The sequence below is a fragment of the Ostrea edulis genome, chromosome 5 (assembly GCF_947568905.1).
Source record: "Ostrea edulis chromosome 5, xbOstEdul1.1, whole genome shotgun sequence".
In the NCBI taxonomy this organism is placed as follows: Eukaryota; Metazoa; Mollusca; class Bivalvia; order Ostreida; family Ostreidae; genus Ostrea; species Ostrea edulis.
Window position 1 is genome coordinate 21,460,703 of NC_079168.1, and position 22,033 is coordinate 21,482,735.

Genomic DNA, 22,033 nt, shown 5'->3' on the forward strand with positions numbered 1-22,033 from the left:
AAGAATGACATAACAAACCATTAGAAAAACTACAACTGTACAAAATCCTCTCCAATTCCACTTGTGAAGGACTAAAAAATCTAGCCAAGAGGTTATAACACTAAATCATACTCATATTGAGTTGATATCGCAGTACAATAAAAATGTTTATAAAAAAGTAATGAATTAAATTTGAATTTGAAGGTTTTTATTCTCGTTTGGGGGTTCTTTTTCCGAACCGTTTGCTTATAACAAATCAACTTCCATACAAGATGTTATAAAATTCAGACTGTTTCCTCTAACATGTGATTGACAACAATGGAACATAAATCATAAGATTTCATTGCTACAGTCACTTGGAGTTATCTATCTTGTATTACTGCGGTTCAGCTCTGTAAAATATCAATTTCTTCAAGTGGAATCTGCAGTCGAATTTCTTTCTCCAGTATCAAGTCGGTGATTTCTTCCAGTTTGGAGTTTTTGAAAATTTTCACACCATCCATATAAAGACTCTACAAAATATATCCATATATTATCCTTATCAAAACTGTTTGATATTTGGAAAGAGGATAAAAGTTAAGGCAAAATCTGCAGTTATTAAAAACTGAAATTTTCCTGATGGGCTGAAGTCGCACATCATTTCCTAAAGAGAATCTTCGTGTATTCATTGTGCACTTCTGCACAACAGGTGAACATTGAATTTATTCATCATCGTGACATGAATTACCCTGAGATTCTAATCATCTGTTTGCGACTATGATATATGTCAAATCATTTGTTTGTCATTGTGATGTTACATAGGTCTCTGGGATAACTGTTCATGAGAACTCACTTATTCCCAGCAAAGAACAAAACAAATGTAAAACTGTCATATAAAAATTTGTTGACTTTTGATACTAGTTAACATTTCACTTCATCAATCCCATGGTAGTGATATTAACCTCAGCCATTGGTCTTAGTGAATATCACTTCCAACGTATCAACCTCATTAAAAGTCAATGATGACATATTCTAACAAATACCTTGGCCCATGGGCATTGCTGTAGAGATCTGTAATACAAACCACTTGCTCTTTCACTTTGACCAAAATTTGCCTGGTAAAGAGAGGCAACATATATTATACTCTAATTATACATTCTATTCTGTACATCGATCATTTTCATATACATAACATGAAATAACTATATAATATGAATTACTGCATACACTATATCAAACTGTACAAGAACATGAACAGTCTTCTAAAATAAGATCCTAAAAAATAAAGTTAAAACTAGCTGAGACTTCACTAAACATATTGCTATTGATGCTAGAGGCCACAAAATAAATGGCTACTGATGCTAGAGGCCACTAAACATTTCGCTACTGATGCTAGAGGCCACTAAACATTTCGCTACTGATGCTAGAGGCCACTAAACATATCGCTACTGATGCTAGATGCCACTAAACACATCGCTACTGATACTAGATGCCACTAAACATTTCTAAACATTTCGCTACTGATGCTAGAGGCCACTAAACATATCGCTACTGATGCTAGATGCCACTAAACACATCGCTACTGATACTAGATGCCACTAAACATTTCGCTACTGATACTAGAGGCCACTAAACATTTCGCTACTGATACTAGATGCCACTAAACATTTCGCTACTGATACTAGAGGCCACTAAACATTTCGCTACTGATACTAGAGGCTACAAAATAAATGGCTACTGATGCTAGAGGCCACTAAACATTTCGCTACTGATGCTAGAGGCCACTAAACATTTCGCTACTGATGCTAGAGGCCACTAAACATATCGCTACTGATGCTAGAGGCCACTAAACACATCGCTACTGATACTAGATGCCACTAAACATTTCGCTACTGATACTAGAGGCCACTAAACATTTCGCTACTGATACTAGATGCCACTAAACATTTTGCTACTGATACTAGATGCCAAAAATAGATCGCTACTGATGCTAGATGCCACTAAACACATCACTACTGATACTAGATGCCACTAAACATTTCGCTACTGATACTAGAGGCCACTAAACATTTCGCTACTGATACTAGAGGCCACTAAACATTTCGCTACTGATACTAGAGGCTACTAAACATTTCGCTACTGATACTAGAGGCCACTAAACATATCGCTACTGATGCTAGATGCCAAAAATAGATCGCTACTGATGCTAAATGCCACTAAACACATCACTACTGATGCTAGATGCCAAAAATAGATCGCTACTGATGCTAGATGCCACTAAACACATCACTACTGATACTAGATGCCACTAAACATTTCGCTACTGATACTAGAGGCCACTAAACATTTCGCTACTGATACTAGAGGCTACTAAACATTTCGCTACTGATACTAGAGGCCACTAAACATATCGCTACTGATGCTAGAGGCCACTAAACATATCGCTACTGATGCTAGAGGCCACTAAACATATCGCTACTGATGCTAGAGGCCACTAAACACATCACTACTGATGCTAGATGCCAAAAATAGATCGCTACTGATGCTAGATGCCACTAAACAAATCACTACTGATGCTAGATGCCAAAAATAGATCGCTACTGATGCTAAATGCCAGCTGATGATAGCTAGTGACTGACCTCACAGTACAAGTACAGACTCCACAAGAATGAACAGTGCTGTAACTCGGGGAGTTCTAAGGACCTCTCAAGGTAACTCCTGATCTTGTGCATCACACCACTGCCAAAATGTGTCACAGATTCATCAGATTCTGAAAAGTAAAGTGTTCTATTTCTATTAGCTGGATGCTTGAAAGATTTTTGACATTTCAAAATTTTTAATTCTGCAAATTGAGTAAGTAATACAAGGTCAAAATATTCATATAATATTCATTTTTGTTGAACAAAGGTCAGATTCTTATTTTCAACAAATTCAAGGACAAAATACTTGTATCCAAGAAGTGCCCCACCCATACAAATGTTTTACATAGAAACCATGTAAAAAAAATTATGCAATTTTACAATAACCAACATGGTCCTAGCAAGGCAGGGTTTGACATTAACTTTTTTGAGCACTAGACCAATCGGGCTACTTCAGATGATATTTGCTAGACCTGACCTTACATCCACTAGCCCTGACCAACTTTCCAGAAAAAAAATCTGATGATTCTCCATATCTAAATACTTAATTTAAATGACAAACGATAAGTTTGAACTAAAATGCATTTAATCGTCTCAAAAAAATCTTTAGTTTCGCCATTCAATTTGATGCTTTTACTTTCAAACATATTTTCAGTTTCTTTAAATTCTTACCGGCACGGAAATTCTTTAATCCATTTAGAATAAAATGACTTCAATATTTTTTTTAAAAATTCTATTTCATCAGCCCTGCTTTGTTTCTTCCCAACGTTTTCCTTTTTTCTCTTTCTTGGGACATATTTTGCTTTCCTTGAGGACGAGAATTCGTATTTGAATATAGACATTCCCGCACATATGTAAACATCGAAAAATTGCTGTTTACAACGTAATCCATTAATGTGATAAACACTTTCTTATATTCAATTGAAATGAATTGTTTTGGTTTTTTAAAATGAAAATGAATTCAATAATTCTATTTAACCAAAACATAACTCTACACACATTAACATTGTGTAGATGTCGTAGAACATCACTTCCGACCACGACTTATTAGAACTAAAAATAGAGATTATGTCATCATGCAGTTCAAAATGGCTCACAAACTCTTTACAGGTTTTTTTTAAAGAATAAAATATCTTATGATTTAAAGTAAAGTTTCTTAAATTTGTTTATTTTTTAAACATGACCAGTCAGACTAGTAAATCAACATTTTATCCGACCTGACCTATCATTTAGTAGACTCGGTCAATCGGACGTGCCTTAGTGTCAAACCCTGCAAGGTATCGTACCATCACTGATAATGGTCATTCTGTGTACTTGTCTTTGTATCAACGACGCCACAGCAAAAACAGTAAGGTCAGGGGACTTCACTCTTCCAAGGTGATGGCCATAGAATCTGTCTAGTCTACCAAATACCATACAGCCTCTCTCTATCTCCAAAAACACAGTCAAAAAATACACATGGTTTGGGAAGACTTCTAGCGCAGCTTCCACCGTTGTTCGAAGTGGAGTTAATGAGGAATGATGTACAGACATGTGGTGATGGATAATCTTGATCTTGTATCTGAAAATCTGTTCAAGACAATGATCCAAATTCTTGTTCACACTGCAGCTGTCGTCGTCTGTATTTAAAATTGATAAATTGAATAAAAAAGATTGCACTTTGTTTAAAACACACAAGGCACTGTCCAAGTTCAGGTCAGAGAAGGCATATTCATACAACGCACAGCACCGAGTAATATCCAAAAGATACCCATATTCTTCTCTGCTTCTTTCTGATTCCTCCTTGTAGTCCTGTAAAAGCAAATTCAACAGCTCCTCCATTTTCTTTCTACTTTTTAATCTGGTCACAGAACTAGTACTTTCAGGATTTTTGAGGTCACTGTGACGATTCTCGCACAAACAAATCAGTACATGGATACTTCTGCTTACTGATTCTGAACTAACACTAATGCTATTCTTGTTGAACTGAAATATATTGGTATCAACAGGAAATTTTAGCAAAATTTCAACAAGAGCTCTATAAAATGCTGGAACACATTCTTTTCCATCATCTGTGTTGACACACAACATTGGTATGGCCATTTCAAGCACCTCTGTTGCACCATTTTGATCTCCAAGACTAAAGAGGAGATTGCTGTACTCCATCCAGACCGCCTTCCTGTTTCTGTTCATTGAATCCTTCAACACATTCCTGGCTATTTTCTTGAACTTCTTAATGTCAGTTTTTTCATTGATTTCATTTCTTGTTTGATATCTTAACCAGAGAGCTGTTAATTCTGTTTGGAATACTCCCTGGAAATTTAGCAATCCTTGCTGAATAACATTACCAATAAATGTATGTAAAAATCTCTGTTCTGCCACTGGACATGGTTTTTTAAAATCTTCCATTCCAAAAGAATTAAATATATGATACAGTCTTTTTGTATCCTGAACACATTTTCCTTGTTGACAATTTTCAAATCCAAGAAAATTAAGAAATTCATACAATAGTTTAAGACATAAGTCTTCAGGCAAACAGAACAGAAATTGTGAAATGTCATCAAATAAAACGAGTTTGTCCACATCCTCACAATCATCCATTGTCTCCCCTGCAGACAGGTCTGGTTTCCATGGTAACCAATGGGCGGACTCCCTGAGCGTTTCTATCTGCAGCCATGTTTCCCACTTTTCACTCCCTCTCTCTAAAATGGTCTGCTCTTCATCATCTAATGATGGCTCTAAAATGTCAATTCAGAAATTACAAGTGGTTTATTTCATCAAATATTATGACTGTTCATGTCATGAACACATATCAGTCAAAATGACACAATTTACATGTGTAGAAAAATTTTCAAAGATTAAAAATTCCAATGTAAACTTTGATCCCCTATTAAGGTCCAATCCTACTATGTGCCATATGATTTGAAGAAATTTTAATCTGCAGTACCTGTGGATGTTTGCATAATATTAATGATGACAAACTATGACCCTGATTACGGTGGTGAATCACATGACTTTGGCTTGATCTATTGTGGGATCATCATTGTTCGTGGATTTCGTGGGTCACTCTTACCCACAAATTTACATGTCCTCGAACAATTTTTAAAACCAAGTAGAGTTATATCTCCTAGTGATATCGTATTGCTTACCAACAAAATGACACCCCCACGAACCAATAAAATTTTGTTTTCCCACGAATATTGGCCCCCACGAATTAAAATGACTCCACAGTATTACCCAGAAAAATGACGGCGAAAGTCAATACAAGCAAAAAAACTTCAAACGAGTGGCCCGGTCCTATGATGATTTGAACAATTTTGAATCTCCACTCATTAAGGAAGCTTTCTCATAAGTTTCATCTTTTTTGGTCCAGTAGTTCTTGAGAAGATTTTTAAATGATGCCACTGTATTTTCACTGTTTCATGATTATCTCCCCTTTGGAAAGGGTGTGACCCTTCAATTGAACAGTTTTGAAATGTCCTTTACCTGAGGATGCTTGTAGCAAGTTTTGTTGAAATTGGCTATGTGGTTTTGGAGAAGATTTTGAAAAGTGTCAATTTTAAGGATAGACAGATGCTGGAGAATAGGTGATCAGAAAAGCTCAGTTGAGCTTACAGCTCAGGCAAGTTTAATAATAAAAAACTAGGTTGTTACAGACAAATGAGTATTGAATGAAAGATTTTAAAGATTTAAACTGAAAAATATTTTCTGTTAAGGACTTTGAAATATTGCATTGCTTTCAAAATACAATAAAATCATCCTCAGTACACACCATTTCCCATTCTTTAAAATGTGCATGGTAGAAGTAGGATTGTAATATATACCTTTCCCACTACTTTCGCTTTCTGCATGAAGTGACTCTTTATTATCCATCCAGAAGCTCCATCCTTTAGCTCCTTCCTCTCCAAAACGCTGCACCCCACTATCCCAAAAACTCTCCAGAATGATGATCTTGTCACTCAGTTCTGCCGACCTCAGGCGTTCAGGGCAACAAAGATTTAGCTCAATCAGAGCCTGGAATGCAGCCATTGCTTTCTCCTTGTGTCCAGCTTGCTTCAGAAAAGTGCAGAGCTCAACAAAAATGCCTGTAACAGAAAGATGTTGTTAGAGGCAAAATGCATCAATTCAGAGAGCGTTACGGACAGCTTCACCACTCCAATGTTTGCCCCCTAAAAAAACTAGGACAATAACAAATGCATTAATCACTGTTTTTCAGAAATAGTAAAGGTCATTGATAAATTACAGATTATAATCTGTGTAAAAAAATTGGTTCCTGGTTGTTTTCACAGTCTCATGAATAAATTTCTTCACAAGGCCATTCTGTATACATTATACAGCTACATGTAGATTATATTCACTAGTGTAAATTTCATGGTCTTGGTTTACAGTTAACAAGGCTGTATTTTCACTACACATTGCGTATGAATACATACCAACTAAATCATGTGACAGGTTCACGGGAAGAGTATGTGTCTTCAGTCGACCTTCCTGATATTTAACAAGAGTTGTGATGCACTTCTGATACAGCTTACACATTCTGGACACAGAAAAACTAGCAAGTCTGCTCTGATTGAACAGCAGGTACTGCCTCCACAAGGCGACATTAGCAGGGTTGTGAAATATCAAGTCCTCCATTTCTTTGTTGACTTGGTCTGATTCCATTGCTCCCTGACATAACTGTAAATACTTGAGTTTTAATACAATGTTACCCTGATTCACTTCCATAGCTTTTTTCATAATGGCAATCTTTTTCTCCTGTACAGCTGCCTTAGAGATTTTAAAATGTCCTTCTGATTCTGGGAACCTGAGCAATGAATCCTGAAACTCTACAAATTCCAACCACAGGTCTGTATTGTGAGGTTCTTCCCTTGTTCTGCGATTGAACTCGGCGGTTTTCTTGTTCCGTCTGTATTCCGTTTCTGTTAAACTGACATCTTTGTCCACTGTCTCCACACCTATTCCCTTTATGTAGTGTGAAGTGCTTTTGTCCATCAGTTGCTGCCTTATATCCTGATCACATTTCTCCCGACTTGAGCATTCAATTACTTCTGAAGGCACAGGTATAATATCAGACTGGAAACCATGGTTATCTTTGCTTGGCAAGAAATGGGACGATGGAGCTTGTGAAGAAACCTTCCTGTTTTCCCGGCTGAAGTATCGTTTCGTTTTGTCTTTACTTTTGTGCTTGTTTTCTTTAGATTGATGACCTCCCCCTAAACCTGATTTGAAGGTCTGCGTAAAGGCCGCAATGTGTCCTTTATAGAGAGATTCATACTTCCAGTTATGGATGTTGGATTTTCGATCAATTCTGAAGGCATCCTCTGGCTCAAGAAATGCCAACTCTTCTATAAACACCTTGTTTCTTTGAGTTTCTGATAACCTACAAACATAAAATTAAATCCTATGTGTTTTGATCTCAACGCAGTCTAAGTAAAAAAGAATTCTTTTATGCTTTATAAACCATCTTTTTGTACTGAAAATTAATAACCTTTATATCACATTTAAAAGGTAGCATCTCCAAGGTTAATAAATGTGAAATAAAACATTATGGTGAAAAAAGTAAAAACATGCTTTATATAAGGTATAAAACTTGGGCAAATTTTCATAATGGAATTAGTCCACAAAATTTTTGATAACCCTACTAGTTTTTATATGAGGTACACATACATGTACAGAAAACAATTTAACCACATGTCCCATACTTTAATCTACTCTTAGCCCAGCTGAAAATCCCAAAATAAAGTCAATGATGGATGCATAAACAATGTTCTCTTTCTGAGAAATAATGCTGGGTAATGGTGAAACTGGAGGGAAATTAGGGTTTATGTCTGTCTGTCCATAGTTTTCCATTATCTTTTGAGATGTATGTATGTAACTTCCTAAACAGCATGTAAATGAAAAACTATAAATCAATTAAGATTGACTTTCATCATGGTTCACCTACTTTTACCACAGTTATGGCCCTTTATATCAAACATTTTGAGGTCTAAATGGGACATGTATATACAGTATGTATACTATTTCTTCAGCAAGTCACAATGTCTTTCTTGACATTTGTAATATTTTCATTATAAGAGTGGATCAGTCTAATTAAAATTAGCTGTTTTGAATCTGCTACTGCTTCTCAAATAGCAGATTCAAAACAGCTGATTTTAATTAGTTTGAAGAGTGGATCACATTATATAAGGAACAGCACTAATGATGGTGATGACATATCTAAATATTGATATACATTTGAAAAGAAGTTACAAATGAAAAAAATAACCATTTACTTGCAGATGTATATATACACCTGTAATTAAGATAAACAAAAAACTTACTTTGACTTGGCCCCAACAGGACTTGGTGTTCTTGGCACTTCTATCATGTGATCTTTTTTCTTATTCTTTTTGTGTTTATGTTTCTTTTTCTTCTTTCTCTTTTTCCACCTCAACATACCTAATTGAACAGATACTGTTGGTTACATAACCCATCAAGACAAATAACAGTTCATGTATATTAGCATCAAGATGGTATACTATAGGATTAAACATTTTTTTTGAAGAATTTATCGATGTGTAAACTCTGGACATTTTACTCACAAACTGAATAAAAGTGCGAAGCACTTTTATGTTCAGTTTGTGAGTAAAATGTCCAGAGTTTACCTGTTTACACATCAATAAATTCTTCAAAAAGAATGTTTGATTCTTATAATTCCAATTAGTTCCCTGTATTATCAATTTAAAAAAAATGAATACTTTCCCCGCACTATGTTGTTAGTTTTCAAGCACGTATGTATACATCACGTTTTTGGATTTATTGATGTGTAAATTCTCGTTTAGATTTATCTTTGTCCAATCAAAACAATTGTAATAAATAACATTGGAATTATACTATTATATAATCAGAGGCCAAGAGGCGACAACGCTCAGTGAAGATTTGTAGACAAGAATATTAAATAGAACAATATTGTGCAATTAAACAAATATCAGCTAAAACAATATTGTAATCTGAAAAGAATAACAGATAGAACAATATCATAATATCAATAGAATCTCTGATAGAACAATATTGTACTATTAATAGAATCTCTGATAGAACAATATTGTACTATTAATAGAATCTCTGATAGAACAATATTGTACTATTAATAGAATCTCTGATAGAACAATATTGTACTATTAATAGAATCTCTGATAGAACAATATTGTACTATTAATAGAATCTCTGATAGAACAATATCGTACTATTAATAGAATCTCTGATTGAACAATATTGTACTATTAATAGAATCTCTGATAGAACAATATTGTACTATTAATAGAATCTCTGATAGAACAATATTGTACTATTAATAGAATCTCTGATAGAACAATACTATACTATTATAATTAATAGAATATATGATTATAATACAATATCAAAATAAGTATTCTTTTCACTGCACTTAATAATCTAGAGTTTGTAATATTGCATATATACAGGTTTTGAATGACATTGAGCCCCAGCTCTAGTTTATCAATACCCCAGTCAGAAGGAAACTCTCATATTGTAAGAAGACGTCAATCTTGGAGTTTGTTCAAACTCATTTATCCATCTTGTATTAATCAATAACAAGAAATGCTTAAGAAATATATATATGCCCCCTGTGTGTCAATATTGAAAAGGATTAACTTTAAAAACTGTAGTGACAGTGAAAATATGAGTTAATATAACTACTAGTCAGGGGCAAGTATAATACTAAGTTTTGAATGACCTCTCAAGATACTGAGCAGATATTTCCAAATAGCCAGTCATTTGAGTCATGACCCTTGACCTTGAGACTTTGAAAATCAATGGGGTTCATCTACTCATTAGGGGACACTGGTGTACCAAGTTTGATGTCTGTCAAGCAAAGGGTTCTCGAGATATTGAGCAGACAATATCTTGTGTCCAGAGTAGTTTGATCACTGACCTTGTGACCTCAAAATCAATAGGGGTTATCTTTTCCTTAGGATATACCAGTGAACCCAGTTCAATGTCTGTCAGGCAACGGGTTTTCCAGATACTGAGCTGAAAATATCTTATGTCTAAAGTAGTTAGACCATTGACTTTGTGACCTAAAATCAATAGGAGTCATCTACTCTTTAGGTAGAACCAGCATACTATGTTTGAAGTCTGACAAGCAGTGTTCTCAAGATATTGAGAGAACAATATCTTACAATGTCCAGTTTCACCCTTGACCTATGACCTTATGACCTGAAAATCTATAGGGGTAATCTACTCTCTGGAGCAACCACTGTATCAAGTTTGGTAACTGTCAAGCAAAGGGTTCATTAGATATTGAGCAGACAATATCTTATGCCAGAGTTCTTTGACCCTGTGACCTCAAAATCAATAGGAATCATCTACTCCTTAAGTAGAACCAGTAAACCAAGTTTGATGTATGTCAAGCTAAGGGTTCTCAAGATACTGAGCACACAATATCATATTGTGTGCAATTTGACACTTGACCTTGTGACTTCAAAATTAATAGGGGGCATTTAAGTTTTAGGAGAAACCAGTGTATTAAGTTTTATGTTTCTCAAGCAATTACCTCTCAAGATACTTGGTAGTCATATTCACTTTGATCCTTTTAACCTTTCACATTGTGATCTCAAAATCTTAACCCTTTTGACCTTTCACCTTGTGATGTCAAAATCGAAAGGGGTTATCTACTCCTTAGGTAAAACCAATGTCCAGACCCTGAAGCGCACTACTATACCAGTGGAACAGTGAACAAATGTTGAATGGTTTGGGAATGAACGGTTTTGTATGGGGAGCAAATGTTGAATGGTTTGAATGGAACGGTTCTCAGCAAGAACAGAACGGTTCTCAACAAGAAAAGAATGGTTCTTATCGAGAACAGAATGCTTTCAGATATGGAACGAATTGTTCCCATCAAGAATGGAACACTTTGGGGCAATGATGGGAATGAATGGTTTGACCCTTGACCTTGTGACCTAAAAATCATACGGGGTCATCTACTTTCAGGGGCGACCACTATACCAAGTTTGGTAATTGTCAAGCAAAGGGTTCAATCTGTACTTTATATTGAATGGACAAGACTTGGTCTACAGACAAACAGACTGACCCTTAACCTTGTGACCTGAAAATCACTTGAGGTCATCTACTCTCTATAGGGGCAATACTGTATCAAGTTTGATAACAGTCAAGCAAAGGGCCCAATCGGAACTCCTGGAATACCTCGCGCACTCGACATAGATCTCGGATGTAATATGATGGCATCCATGATTCCATGAGTGAATTTGATGCATTGCTAGCTATGACGTACGTAACATAGTGCAGTAGGCTGTGACATCATAGTTGACATTGCATCAAATTCACTCATGGATGCTATCGTATTACATCCGAGATCTATGTCGAGTGCGCTAGACATTTGAGGAGTTCCGATCGGCAAAAGGTCCTTTAGATATTGAGCGGACAAGACTTGGTGTAATGACTAACCAACAGATGCAAAACAATGTGTCCGCTCTTTCTCAAAATGGGGGAGGGGGGAGGGGGCATAAAAACTACTGATTTTTAGACACAATAAAAAGATTTTGTGAACCTTTTGTTTCAGTGTCATCTGGTTCTGTGTCATCTGGTTCTGTATCATCTGGTGATTCACCGGCTTTCCTATAATGAAATCACACAATGTGTAGGTTTTTTAAATAGGTTATAGGCTTTCCTATAATGAAATCACACAATGCGTAGGTTTTTTAAATAGGTTATAGGCTTTCCTATAATGAAATCACACAATGCGTAGGTTTTTTAAATAGGTTATAATGTATGTCTTTGGTACATTATCAATAATTAAAAACAACAAATAAAAAACCCATTCTAAACAGCATTTATTTAATCAATTATCATATAATGGAGTAACTGATAATATAAATCTAGTATTACTACATGGGACAGATGTATATGTTTCAATCATTAGTAAACTAACACATCTTTTATGGCTTATAAAAAATTTAATACATCAAAATAAATGAAAAAAAAACCCTCTCAGTCTGACATTAATCCATTCTAGTACAAATATTGGAGTCATTAGGTATTGTGTGAATTACCTTTTTAAGATAATATGTTCTTTTCTCTCTTGTAAACTCTGTACATTGGACTGTATGCCTGGGAAACTCTTATTTTCCAACCAGTCTAACCTTGCTGGAAATTAAACAAATACTCTGATAAACACACTGATACAGATTCTACAACTTCAGAATCAGTTTAATAACACGTCATGATTACATACAGATGGAAAAAAAACCCACTAATTTTGAACAGTTGCATGGATCTACATTGTACAAGCTTGTCCTTATACCTTAATCTCGGCTGAGATTCGGCTTGGCTGAATATTTGGACTGACGAAGTGAAGGCATCAGTCCAAATATTCAACCAAGCCGAATCTCAGCCGGGCCGAGATTACTTACACCCTAGCTAAACTGATGGTGTACAATATCAGTATTCTTAAATCCTGATTACACAAGTTCACCAAATCATTTTAAAAATTTTATAATAAAAGATAATATATTTCAATACTTATGATTGACCTTATGCTCCGACTGGAGCGAAGAGGATAGGTAGGTAGGTATTTCAATACTGTAGTGTAACTTCAATAGAAGATTTTTATTTCACTAATATACACCTTTCTAGTTGAACAGGTTGAGAACACTTCCCCATAGCGAGATAATCTCGCTAAAACGCGATTATCCCTCTTTAGCGAGAAATAAACATTATAATTACCATAAACAGGTGTTTTGGCGTCTTTATTAAAAATAATGGCAAATCCCGTGCAACGCTGAATAAGTGCGACACACACTCAACATGATGTGAATTGTTTCTATGAAATTGAAAACATAGTCATGAAATTGCATATCGAAGTTGCTGCGTAAGAGGGAAGCAGTCTGAAATCCAATACACATCGTGAGTGGGGTTTTTTTTATTAATATATTTGCAGAAGTATCAGACATTTTAGCACTTTTTCTTCTTTTCACGCGAATCATGAAGAGATGTACTCCACGGGTGTTTTTCTCGGTTGTAAGGGATATATTTATTCTCGCTAGAGAGGGATAATTGCATTTTAGCGAGAATATCTCGCTGCAGGGGAAGTGTTCCCAACCTGTTGAAACCTGTGGTTGATGTAGTTATGAATTGATAACCTAAGTTGTTTCACAGCAACAACTTGACAATGATCCCTTGGCTATAGAAGTAAGCAGTTATATAAAATTGCAGACTCCATGTCTCGACTTCGAGATGAAAATGAAATTTAATAGTCTACGTTACATATATGACAAGAAATCGGAGCAGTTTCCCTGGGTAGCAATTTTGTAACCAGATTACACTAGAAAACAGGGTTACAAGGTTAAATGCAGGGTTACATACCTTTCTCTCATGCTGAAACAATGGTCTGTAACTCTTGTAACCCTGCATTTAAAGATAAGTGGGTGTTGAAACAATGGTCTGTAAATATTGTCCCTATTGTAACCTGGTTACAAAATTGCCATCCAGGGAAACTGCACCAATTTCTTGCCATATCTACTACGTTAGATCTACACACAAATACAAAACTGAGATCTATGCAAACGACTTTGGCTAAAAAAAAATAATAAATTGAACTAACCTTCATGACTCGTAGTACCTTTTGATTCTTGTACATCTTCACAAACTGGAAAAAGTGAACCACTCGAAGAAATTGGGAAAAGGGGGTTCATTTTGTAAACGCGTTAAACGGCAACTAAACGTACAAGGGCTCAAAAAAGTGAAAGTGAAACTACAACTTTTATTTTGTTAATTCGGTAGCATATTTTATAATCGTTAAAAACTTTCATGCCATAGCCAGTTACGTCCTTTATATCTGAATCGGTCATTATAACATAGATTATTATAGAGAGAAAGAAAATAGACACAAAACAAATTCGTTGAAAAGAAAAGCATCTGTTGACCGCTAAGATCGAGCTAAATATGCACGAATTATCAACTAACAAATCATTTCCGGATCTTTTTCCCTTTGTCTGTCATATTGGAGAAAAATAACTGATCACTGCTTGTAAGTTGAAATAAGCGAAAGAATACAATGGATTCAGAGACTTTGAAGTATTTTTCATCCATAAACCCGTTGACAAAGCGGGTTGTGAGCGATGTTTTGCTGGTGGAGGAGTTATTGGCAGACAGATGGAGTGCAATGAACATAAAAGAGAAAGACGAAGCACTGGACGATTATTTTGTCAATCCAGACGTCAGAAGTTCATATCAAGATGCTGGTAGTAAAGAGGTGTACCCAGAGAGTTTTCCACGATTAGTAATATCATCCGGAGAGAAAATAATCATAGATGAAAATAACGATGTGAGTTGAAGCGCAACAATGTTTACATTTTAGACTATGCATACATATGTTGCATACCCATATGATAGGGGTTCGAAATTTCACAAATAAAGTCAATAAAATTAAATCGATTGACCAAACCATAAGTTAACGCATAACTCATGGCTTAGTGAATCGAGTGGATTTTATTTACTTTATTGATAAAACTTCGAACTCCTGTGGTATATACCTTATAGTATCTTATACAAGTTATAGCTTTAAAGACAGTACATATTTTGTAACTTCCTTAAATATATATTTTCCCATGCACCCATATGATCTCCCTGAATCTGATTAAGTGATAACAAGTAACCAAGAGTCTTGGGACTATTGTATGCAAATTATCTTTTCTTCCTTTAGTTTTGGACATGGCAAGATGGGCATTCTGCACCCTTTTCATGGAGGTCCAAGGTAGATAAAAGCATTTACACATGTACAATATGTTAATGTGGACAAGAAACAAGTGTCAATTCATACCACACAATGGCATACATGAATGCATGAACTAGCTGTTTGAAAGTTTCACAGTTTGTTGTTGTTATTACCTGATTTTAGTCTCTGTCATGATAATAATTAGCTACTTAACATTTATGCTATTACAAACGACTGCCAAAACATAGATCAAGTTCTGCAACTGCCATGATAGTGCCATGCGTACTCATTTTATTTTGCTATGTCTCTTACGAGATGAAATGTGACAAGTGATAACATGATATTTGTAAATGTATGTGCTTTCAGAGTCAAGAGGATTTAGCCTTAGCTGACCTTGAATCTGAAGCGTTGGCTAAACCTTCTTCAAAAGCTCCAAAATCTAAAAAGCAAGAATCAACATTTAAAGCAGCTGAACGACAATTCCTGCATAAAACAGAAAGTTTATGGAACAGTACATTTCCAGAAAAGCTTAAAGAACTAAAATCAGTGAGACGCATTGAAAGTCCCACAAAAGAGACCATGAAAGACTCTCCAGAAAGACGAAGCCAAAGCCCGGAAGTAATCAACTATGCATTCAAAGGCAGCAATGGTGATCTCCGTGAACCGCCTCATGAAAAACAACCAAATGGAATCATCCATGACTCGCCATTGAGAGCATCACCAGCAAAGTCAGATACTAAGAGCTCGGGGTTAAGCTTATCATCTTCCTTCTCAAAGAAGAAACAGCAAGATGGTGAACCTCTGGTGAACAAGAGGAAAGAATCATTTTCTAAATCCAAATCCAACTCGCAGGAATTCAGTCCTGTAGAGCTGAATGCCTTTGATAACCCTGCTATGATGGGAGCTGTGGCATTGCTTAACCAAGAAGAGGAAAGTTCCAGTAGTAATAACTCCTCCCCTGCCCACAAACCTCTGTTGAAGGAGCCAATCACACAAAACATGGACAGAGAGGAAGTAGTTTTTCATCAACCTTCATTTGATGATGAGGATAGTTACAGGACTGTTGAACTCAAACCATTAAATAACAACACTCCATCAGAGGTAAGATGAACAGACTTATCAACCTATATATAAATCAAATAACTGTGAAACAGTACATATATAGATGTTTATTTCCAGTCATATTTCTTGCCATACTTTTCATAAACATCCTGATTTCTGCAGACCGAGGTCTGAAGGAAGATCGAGCTAGGTATACAGGGGAGTGACTTGGTATTTATTTGGTTTAAGGTCAATATGTATAATGTATCTAATGATGGTGTTCCACATTGTTATGTTAATACAGGTATCGGATTTTTTTCTAAAAACTGAAGTACATATAAATATGGAATTTTTTTTAAACGCTACATGAATGGACATCCTACAGGTTTAATATTTTTGAGGGTTTGCTGTATATTTGCATGATGACTTTTATTTGCATGTCAGTCAGTATGTGGATTTGAGTGCTAGTAAATTTTTATCAATTATTTCCATAATTATATTAAAGAGGAACATGTTCGTGTGTTAGGTGTATATGTGCACCTGAATCCCGACGATATAAAAAATATTAATTTGTTCTTTTGCCTTTGTTTTGCAGGAATTAAATGATTCATCTATACCTATGACTGGATTCGACTTCTTGGATCAATGGTGAAAAGTTTGCAGGGTTCCAGAACTGGGGTGAAAACCATTAAAATAAAAAGCAGTCATTCAGAAAATCTTGAGAATTTTTATAATGGATTTGGAACCGTTGAGCATACTGCATCATGCTACACTGCCAGTTTAAATGAAATGATTGTCTCTTATACATATGAAAGAGTCTCATGGCCACACTAATATAATATATAATGGATTTCTGTGGACAGCACATGCACAGCTGTATAATCACATATATACATGCATGTGTGTTAATTTTCATATATACACATACACTATACATATGATCATGTAAAACATTTATTTCTGTGGATTTGTCTAAAATTGATTTCAAATGCCAAACTCATACATACTTTTTATTTGCTTAATGATGTTTTTGTAATTTTTATGCTCAGACCACTACCAAGTTGTATTTTTTGTGTCACATATATACATACACTGTATATGTAAATTGTATACACACACATGTACAATATATATACATACATGATAAGTGTAGAGTGTTTAAACATGTGATTAACACTTGATACACATTGTTTTATTTAGTGTATAGAGGCTTTTAATTGAATGGATATTTTTTGCATGGGCCAGTATTACTGTATTTCTGTCAGTGATTCAATGATAACAATATACTAATATTATGTCATGTTGAATGACAGTGATTCAATGATAACAATATACTAATATTATGTCATGAATGCTGAAACATTTCACACATTGTACAACAGTCTGATTATTGTCAGTATACAGACACATAAAAGCCAGGTCTTTGAAACTTTTAAATTAGTTAAAGATAAGCTGTGTTCTTATATTTTAGTTTTAAATATTATATGTATAGTTGAATTCTCTATTTTGATTCAAGTTGAGTAAATTTAAAGCCAACCAGCAGTTTCATATATTATCACACAACAGTACTATTTCCGGGTTCATAATGCGGGTTTAGAAATACGATACGAACTCGTAGCACAGGTTAATAATTATGCAAATCATGTAGGTCAATCACATGTATTCAGGCGCCACGTAAACAATACAACATGACATCCTTTGAAGTTGACGACTCTGATGATAAAGAGCATGCAATTGAACTCAAAGTTGTTCCATAGAGGAGTTTGTGTTTTTTATGAAGTGAAAAAAACAACAACTTTGAAACAAAAATTTCAAGTGACTGTAGGCTTAGTTTAATTCCCCAAACCGTGACGGAGCAGATGATGTCAAACAATAACAAGATGAAAATGCAAAATTGCACACGCTGACATAAATACAAAATTGCCAACTTTTTAGTTTTACTACAAATGTTATTCAAATCTATCATCAGTATTCCTGTTTCATTTGTTGTTGTTATATAATGACATCACTTGATATTAAGATTTTAAGATCAAAATTTCAATTTATCTCTTGTGTTAACGTGTTTATGTTTAGATCTTATTTCTTGCACTCGATGACATTTTTCAGATGATGCATTGAAGCTAGGCTGACCTCAAAATGAAAACAATCACATGAAATGGACAGCAACTTTAAAAGTTGCGTTTATTCATAGTGGAGTCATAAATAGAATCTTAAACTTGTGCTCATGGCATATGAAATTTGTTGCCAGGTTTAAATATTTCCCTTGCCAAGGCTCGGGGGAAATATTAAAACTGGCAACTCATTCATATGCCAAAGCACTCATTCAAGATCCTCTAATACGTACATGTATGAATTGGTGATATCTTTACCATGATAAAGCCAATTTACTAGTACAGTGCAATATTTATTCTAAGTTATTATAGTTTTTGATACCCTATTGTAGTCCCATATGATCTGATTGTACAAATACTGTTAAGTTATATCAATGAGGTGACAGAATCTCGATTTGTTTCTGTGTAGCATATACATGTAGTTCCTGTACTTTGTGGAACGAATTTTGAACAGGTATAGATTGATTTTTCTCTTCCATCAGAGAAATCTCATGTACAGTATATAAATTGTTACTTACATGTAGAATTAATTGATTGAGGGAATGCACCTTCTGCACAGACATGGTATACACTTACATAAAGACTGTTGCATTTATATATATTTATTGTTACTATACATCAAGTCTATATAATTTTATCTAATCCATTCAACATTTTAGAAACAATTATATCCAACATCTTCTCTAGCCAAATGTCCGATTTGCTTACTCTAATGAGAATAAGCGAATCAGACCCTTGCCTTATAGTGAAGATGACATCTTATATGGACCAATCTTATTAAAATTGTATCTTATCTGCTTTTGATTCTGATATTTATGTGAACAGATAAAGAATCTAATTTAGATTGTACAGAGACAGCTTGTTGAATGCAACTGTTGTCACGTGTATGTAAATTACTACTCCAATAAAATGGTTGTGCTATTATCAGTAGTGTTATAATAAAGTAGAATTCCTTTGTGTTTTTACAGCTCACCTGAACTAAAGACTCAAGTGAGCCTCTGATTGAAGTCCAGCATCTGACGTTGGCGTTCACTTTTTATATCTCCAGAATCACTGGGCCGGCCACTTTCAATTTAACTGGGCACAAATTATCCTTGGGTGAAGGAGATTTAAGTTTGTTCAAATGAAGGACCATACCCCCTTCAAAGGGGAGATACTAAAAAAAGGACCATAATAGGGCAGGGGTCATTTAAAAATCTTCTGAAGCACTTGGCCAGAAAGTGGAATTCTCCCTTGCTGATTTGCTGTAATAATGGCTTCCACCAGCTAGGACTTCAGATGCATTCTGTGTACAGTTATATACTATTATCAGAAGTGTGAGATTGACTTTACCCATGCGAGATCAATAGAATCCTTCATTATTACGAGAGTGGGATAGGGAAATTCCACCAGGGGGACAAGATTTGCAGTGTAGGACAAGGCTTTGCTGAGTCCTAGACAGCAAATCTTGTTCCAGAGGTGGAATTTTCCTATCCCATACGAGTAAATAATGAAGGATTCTTCTTCTCACATTTTACCCAGTTTAGTGCATGAATTCAGGAGCTTTCCGAAAATTCAGAATTATCAAAATCCTCATTTGAACTCCAATGCAAAAACTAATTAGGCAGGCAAAAAGAGCATACCCGAAAATGGTTTACACAGTGCATGTGTAAACTAAAATACCCAAGGTTGTCCACCAGAAAGCTATACCAAGGTGAAATTTAAAGAAGACATTACCAAATAATTTACTTCACTGTGTAAAATATATCGTAGAAAATATATGACGCCACAATCAAATGACATGACGCAGCAGTGCAAGACAGAACAAGAGATTTTTGTAAAACATATGCCCCCATGGTGCAAAATTGAAAAGGGTTTTACACATGCATTATTTAATTGATAGTAGCATCACCAATTCAAAATATTGAGCAGACAATATCTTCCCATGTTGGGAGTGGATTGACCATGTGACCCAAAAATCAATAGGAGTCATATACTCCTTATGCTGTACCAGTGTGCCAAGTTTGGTGTCACTAATTAAAGCAAATAATTCTTAAAATATAGGAGACAATATATTACTATGTCCAGTTTAACCTTTGACCATGTGACCTCAAAATCAATAGGAGTCAAGGACTACTCTTTGGGATGTACCAGTGTACCAAGTTTGATGTCTGTCAAGCAAAGGGTTCTCAAGATATTGAGTGGACATTTGTCTTCCCATGTCCAGTTAGACCTTTGACCATTGTGACCTAAAAATCAAGAGGGGTCATCTTCTCCTTATGATGTACCAAATTTGATGTCTGTCAAGCAAAGGGTTCTCTAGACATTGAGTGGTCAGTATATTAATTCCTATGTCCAGTTTGACCTTTGACCATACAACCTCAAAATCAATAGGGGTCATCTACTCCTTGGGGTGTACCATTGTATCAAGTTTGATGTCTGCAGTCGAGCAAATCATTCTCAAGATATTGAGTGGACAGTGTCTTCCTATGTCCAGAGTAGATTGACCCTTAACCTTTTGACCTGAAAAACCATACAGGTCCATTTCTACTCATAACCAACCCACATATGAAATATCATTACAATTGAGTGAATGATTCTCAAGATATTGAGCGGACATGTGGTCTCCTGACCGACAGGTGCAAAGCAATATCAAATGTAAGAATTTTGTCTCGCACTGCTGCGACATCTTTGATTGTGACATCATATTTTTTATGATTTACGCTAAACGGTAAAGTAAAATATTTTGTATTGTTTTCTTTAAATTTAAATTTGATATCTTTCTGGTGGACAATCTTGGGTGTTTTAGTTTACACTTACAGGGTGAAAAAGTAAATCATTTTCCAGCATGCTCTTTCTGGCTGTCTAATTAGTTTTTGCATTGGAGTTCAAATGAGGATTTTGATCATTTTGAATTTTCTCGAAGCTCTGGGATTTATACACTAAACTGGGTAAAATGTGAGAAAAATAATCCTTCATTATTTACTCATGTGGGATATGGAAATTCCACCTCAGGAGGAAGATTTGCTGTCTATGACTTGGCAAAGTCTAGCCCTATAGACTGCGAATCTTGTCTCCTCGATGAAATTTCCCTATATCCCACATTTGAACTAACGAAGGATTCTATTAGTCTAATCAAATTTGTCCCTTTTCCATCTAACCTACATGTATATGTCCAATGAAAATTATTTCTATAGTAAACAACTTATTTCTATAGTGACCCTTGTATTAACGACTTATTTCTATAGTAACCCTTGTATTAACGACTTACTTCTATAGTAATTTTTACCCTTGTAAACAATTTATTTCTTTAATAACCCTTATAAAGTCATTATTTTTATAGTAACCCCTGACCTGTAAACAATTAAGTTATTCTATAGTAAACAACTTATTAGAAACGGATGTCCTGTGTCACAGTAGGTGTGGCACGCTAAAGAACCCTCACTGCTCAATGGCCACAAGCACCAGGTAAAGGCCTAAATTTGAAGCCCTTCACTGGTCTTGGTGACTTCTCCATATGAGTTAAAAATTCTCGAGAGAGATGTTAAGCAAGATACAATCAATCTATATTTCTAAAGTAGCCATTGTAAACA

The 22,033-nt window shown here is 35.2% G+C and overlaps 2 protein-coding genes across 3 annotated transcripts; one reads left to right on the forward strand and one right to left on the reverse strand.

The window, feature by feature from the left end:
* Nucleotides 1–170: 170 nt before the first annotated feature.
* On the reverse strand, nucleotides 171–14,534 carry LOC125650491 (nuclear exosome regulator NRDE2-like). Of its 2 annotated transcripts, XM_048878852.2 has the most exons (10): nucleotides 14,197–14,534; nucleotides 12,647–12,740; nucleotides 12,145–12,212; nucleotides 8,897–9,014; nucleotides 7,010–7,956; nucleotides 6,401–6,661; nucleotides 3,884–5,314; nucleotides 2,598–2,728; nucleotides 1,002–1,073; nucleotides 171–491 (listed from the first exon to the last, which is right to left on the reverse strand). In XM_048878852.2, the coding sequence occupies exons 1-10, from the start codon at nucleotides 14,285–14,287 to the stop codon at nucleotides 366–368; spliced, it is 3,339 nt and encodes a 1,112-aa protein (XP_048734809.2). In that variant the 5' UTR covers nucleotides 14,288–14,534; the 3' UTR covers nucleotides 171–365. The 2 variants fall into 2 exon arrangements, with proteins under 2 accessions (XP_048734809.2, XP_056020386.1); XM_056164411.1 differs by lacking the exons at nucleotides 12,145–12,212; nucleotides 14,197–14,534 and having other exon boundaries at nucleotides 12,647–12,742.
* Nucleotides 14,535–14,538: 4 nt separating this feature from the next.
* Nucleotides 14,539–19,388, forward strand: LOC125650496 (uncharacterized protein C1orf198 homolog). Its single transcript, XM_048878859.2, has 4 exons — nucleotides 14,539–14,919; nucleotides 15,298–15,348; nucleotides 15,676–16,410; nucleotides 16,946–19,388. The coding sequence occupies exons 1-4, from the start codon at nucleotides 14,650–14,652 to the stop codon at nucleotides 17,000–17,002; spliced, it is 1,113 nt and encodes a 370-aa protein (XP_048734816.2). The 5' UTR covers nucleotides 14,539–14,649; the 3' UTR covers nucleotides 17,003–19,388.
* The last annotated feature ends 2,645 nt before the right edge of the window (nucleotides 19,389–22,033 follow it).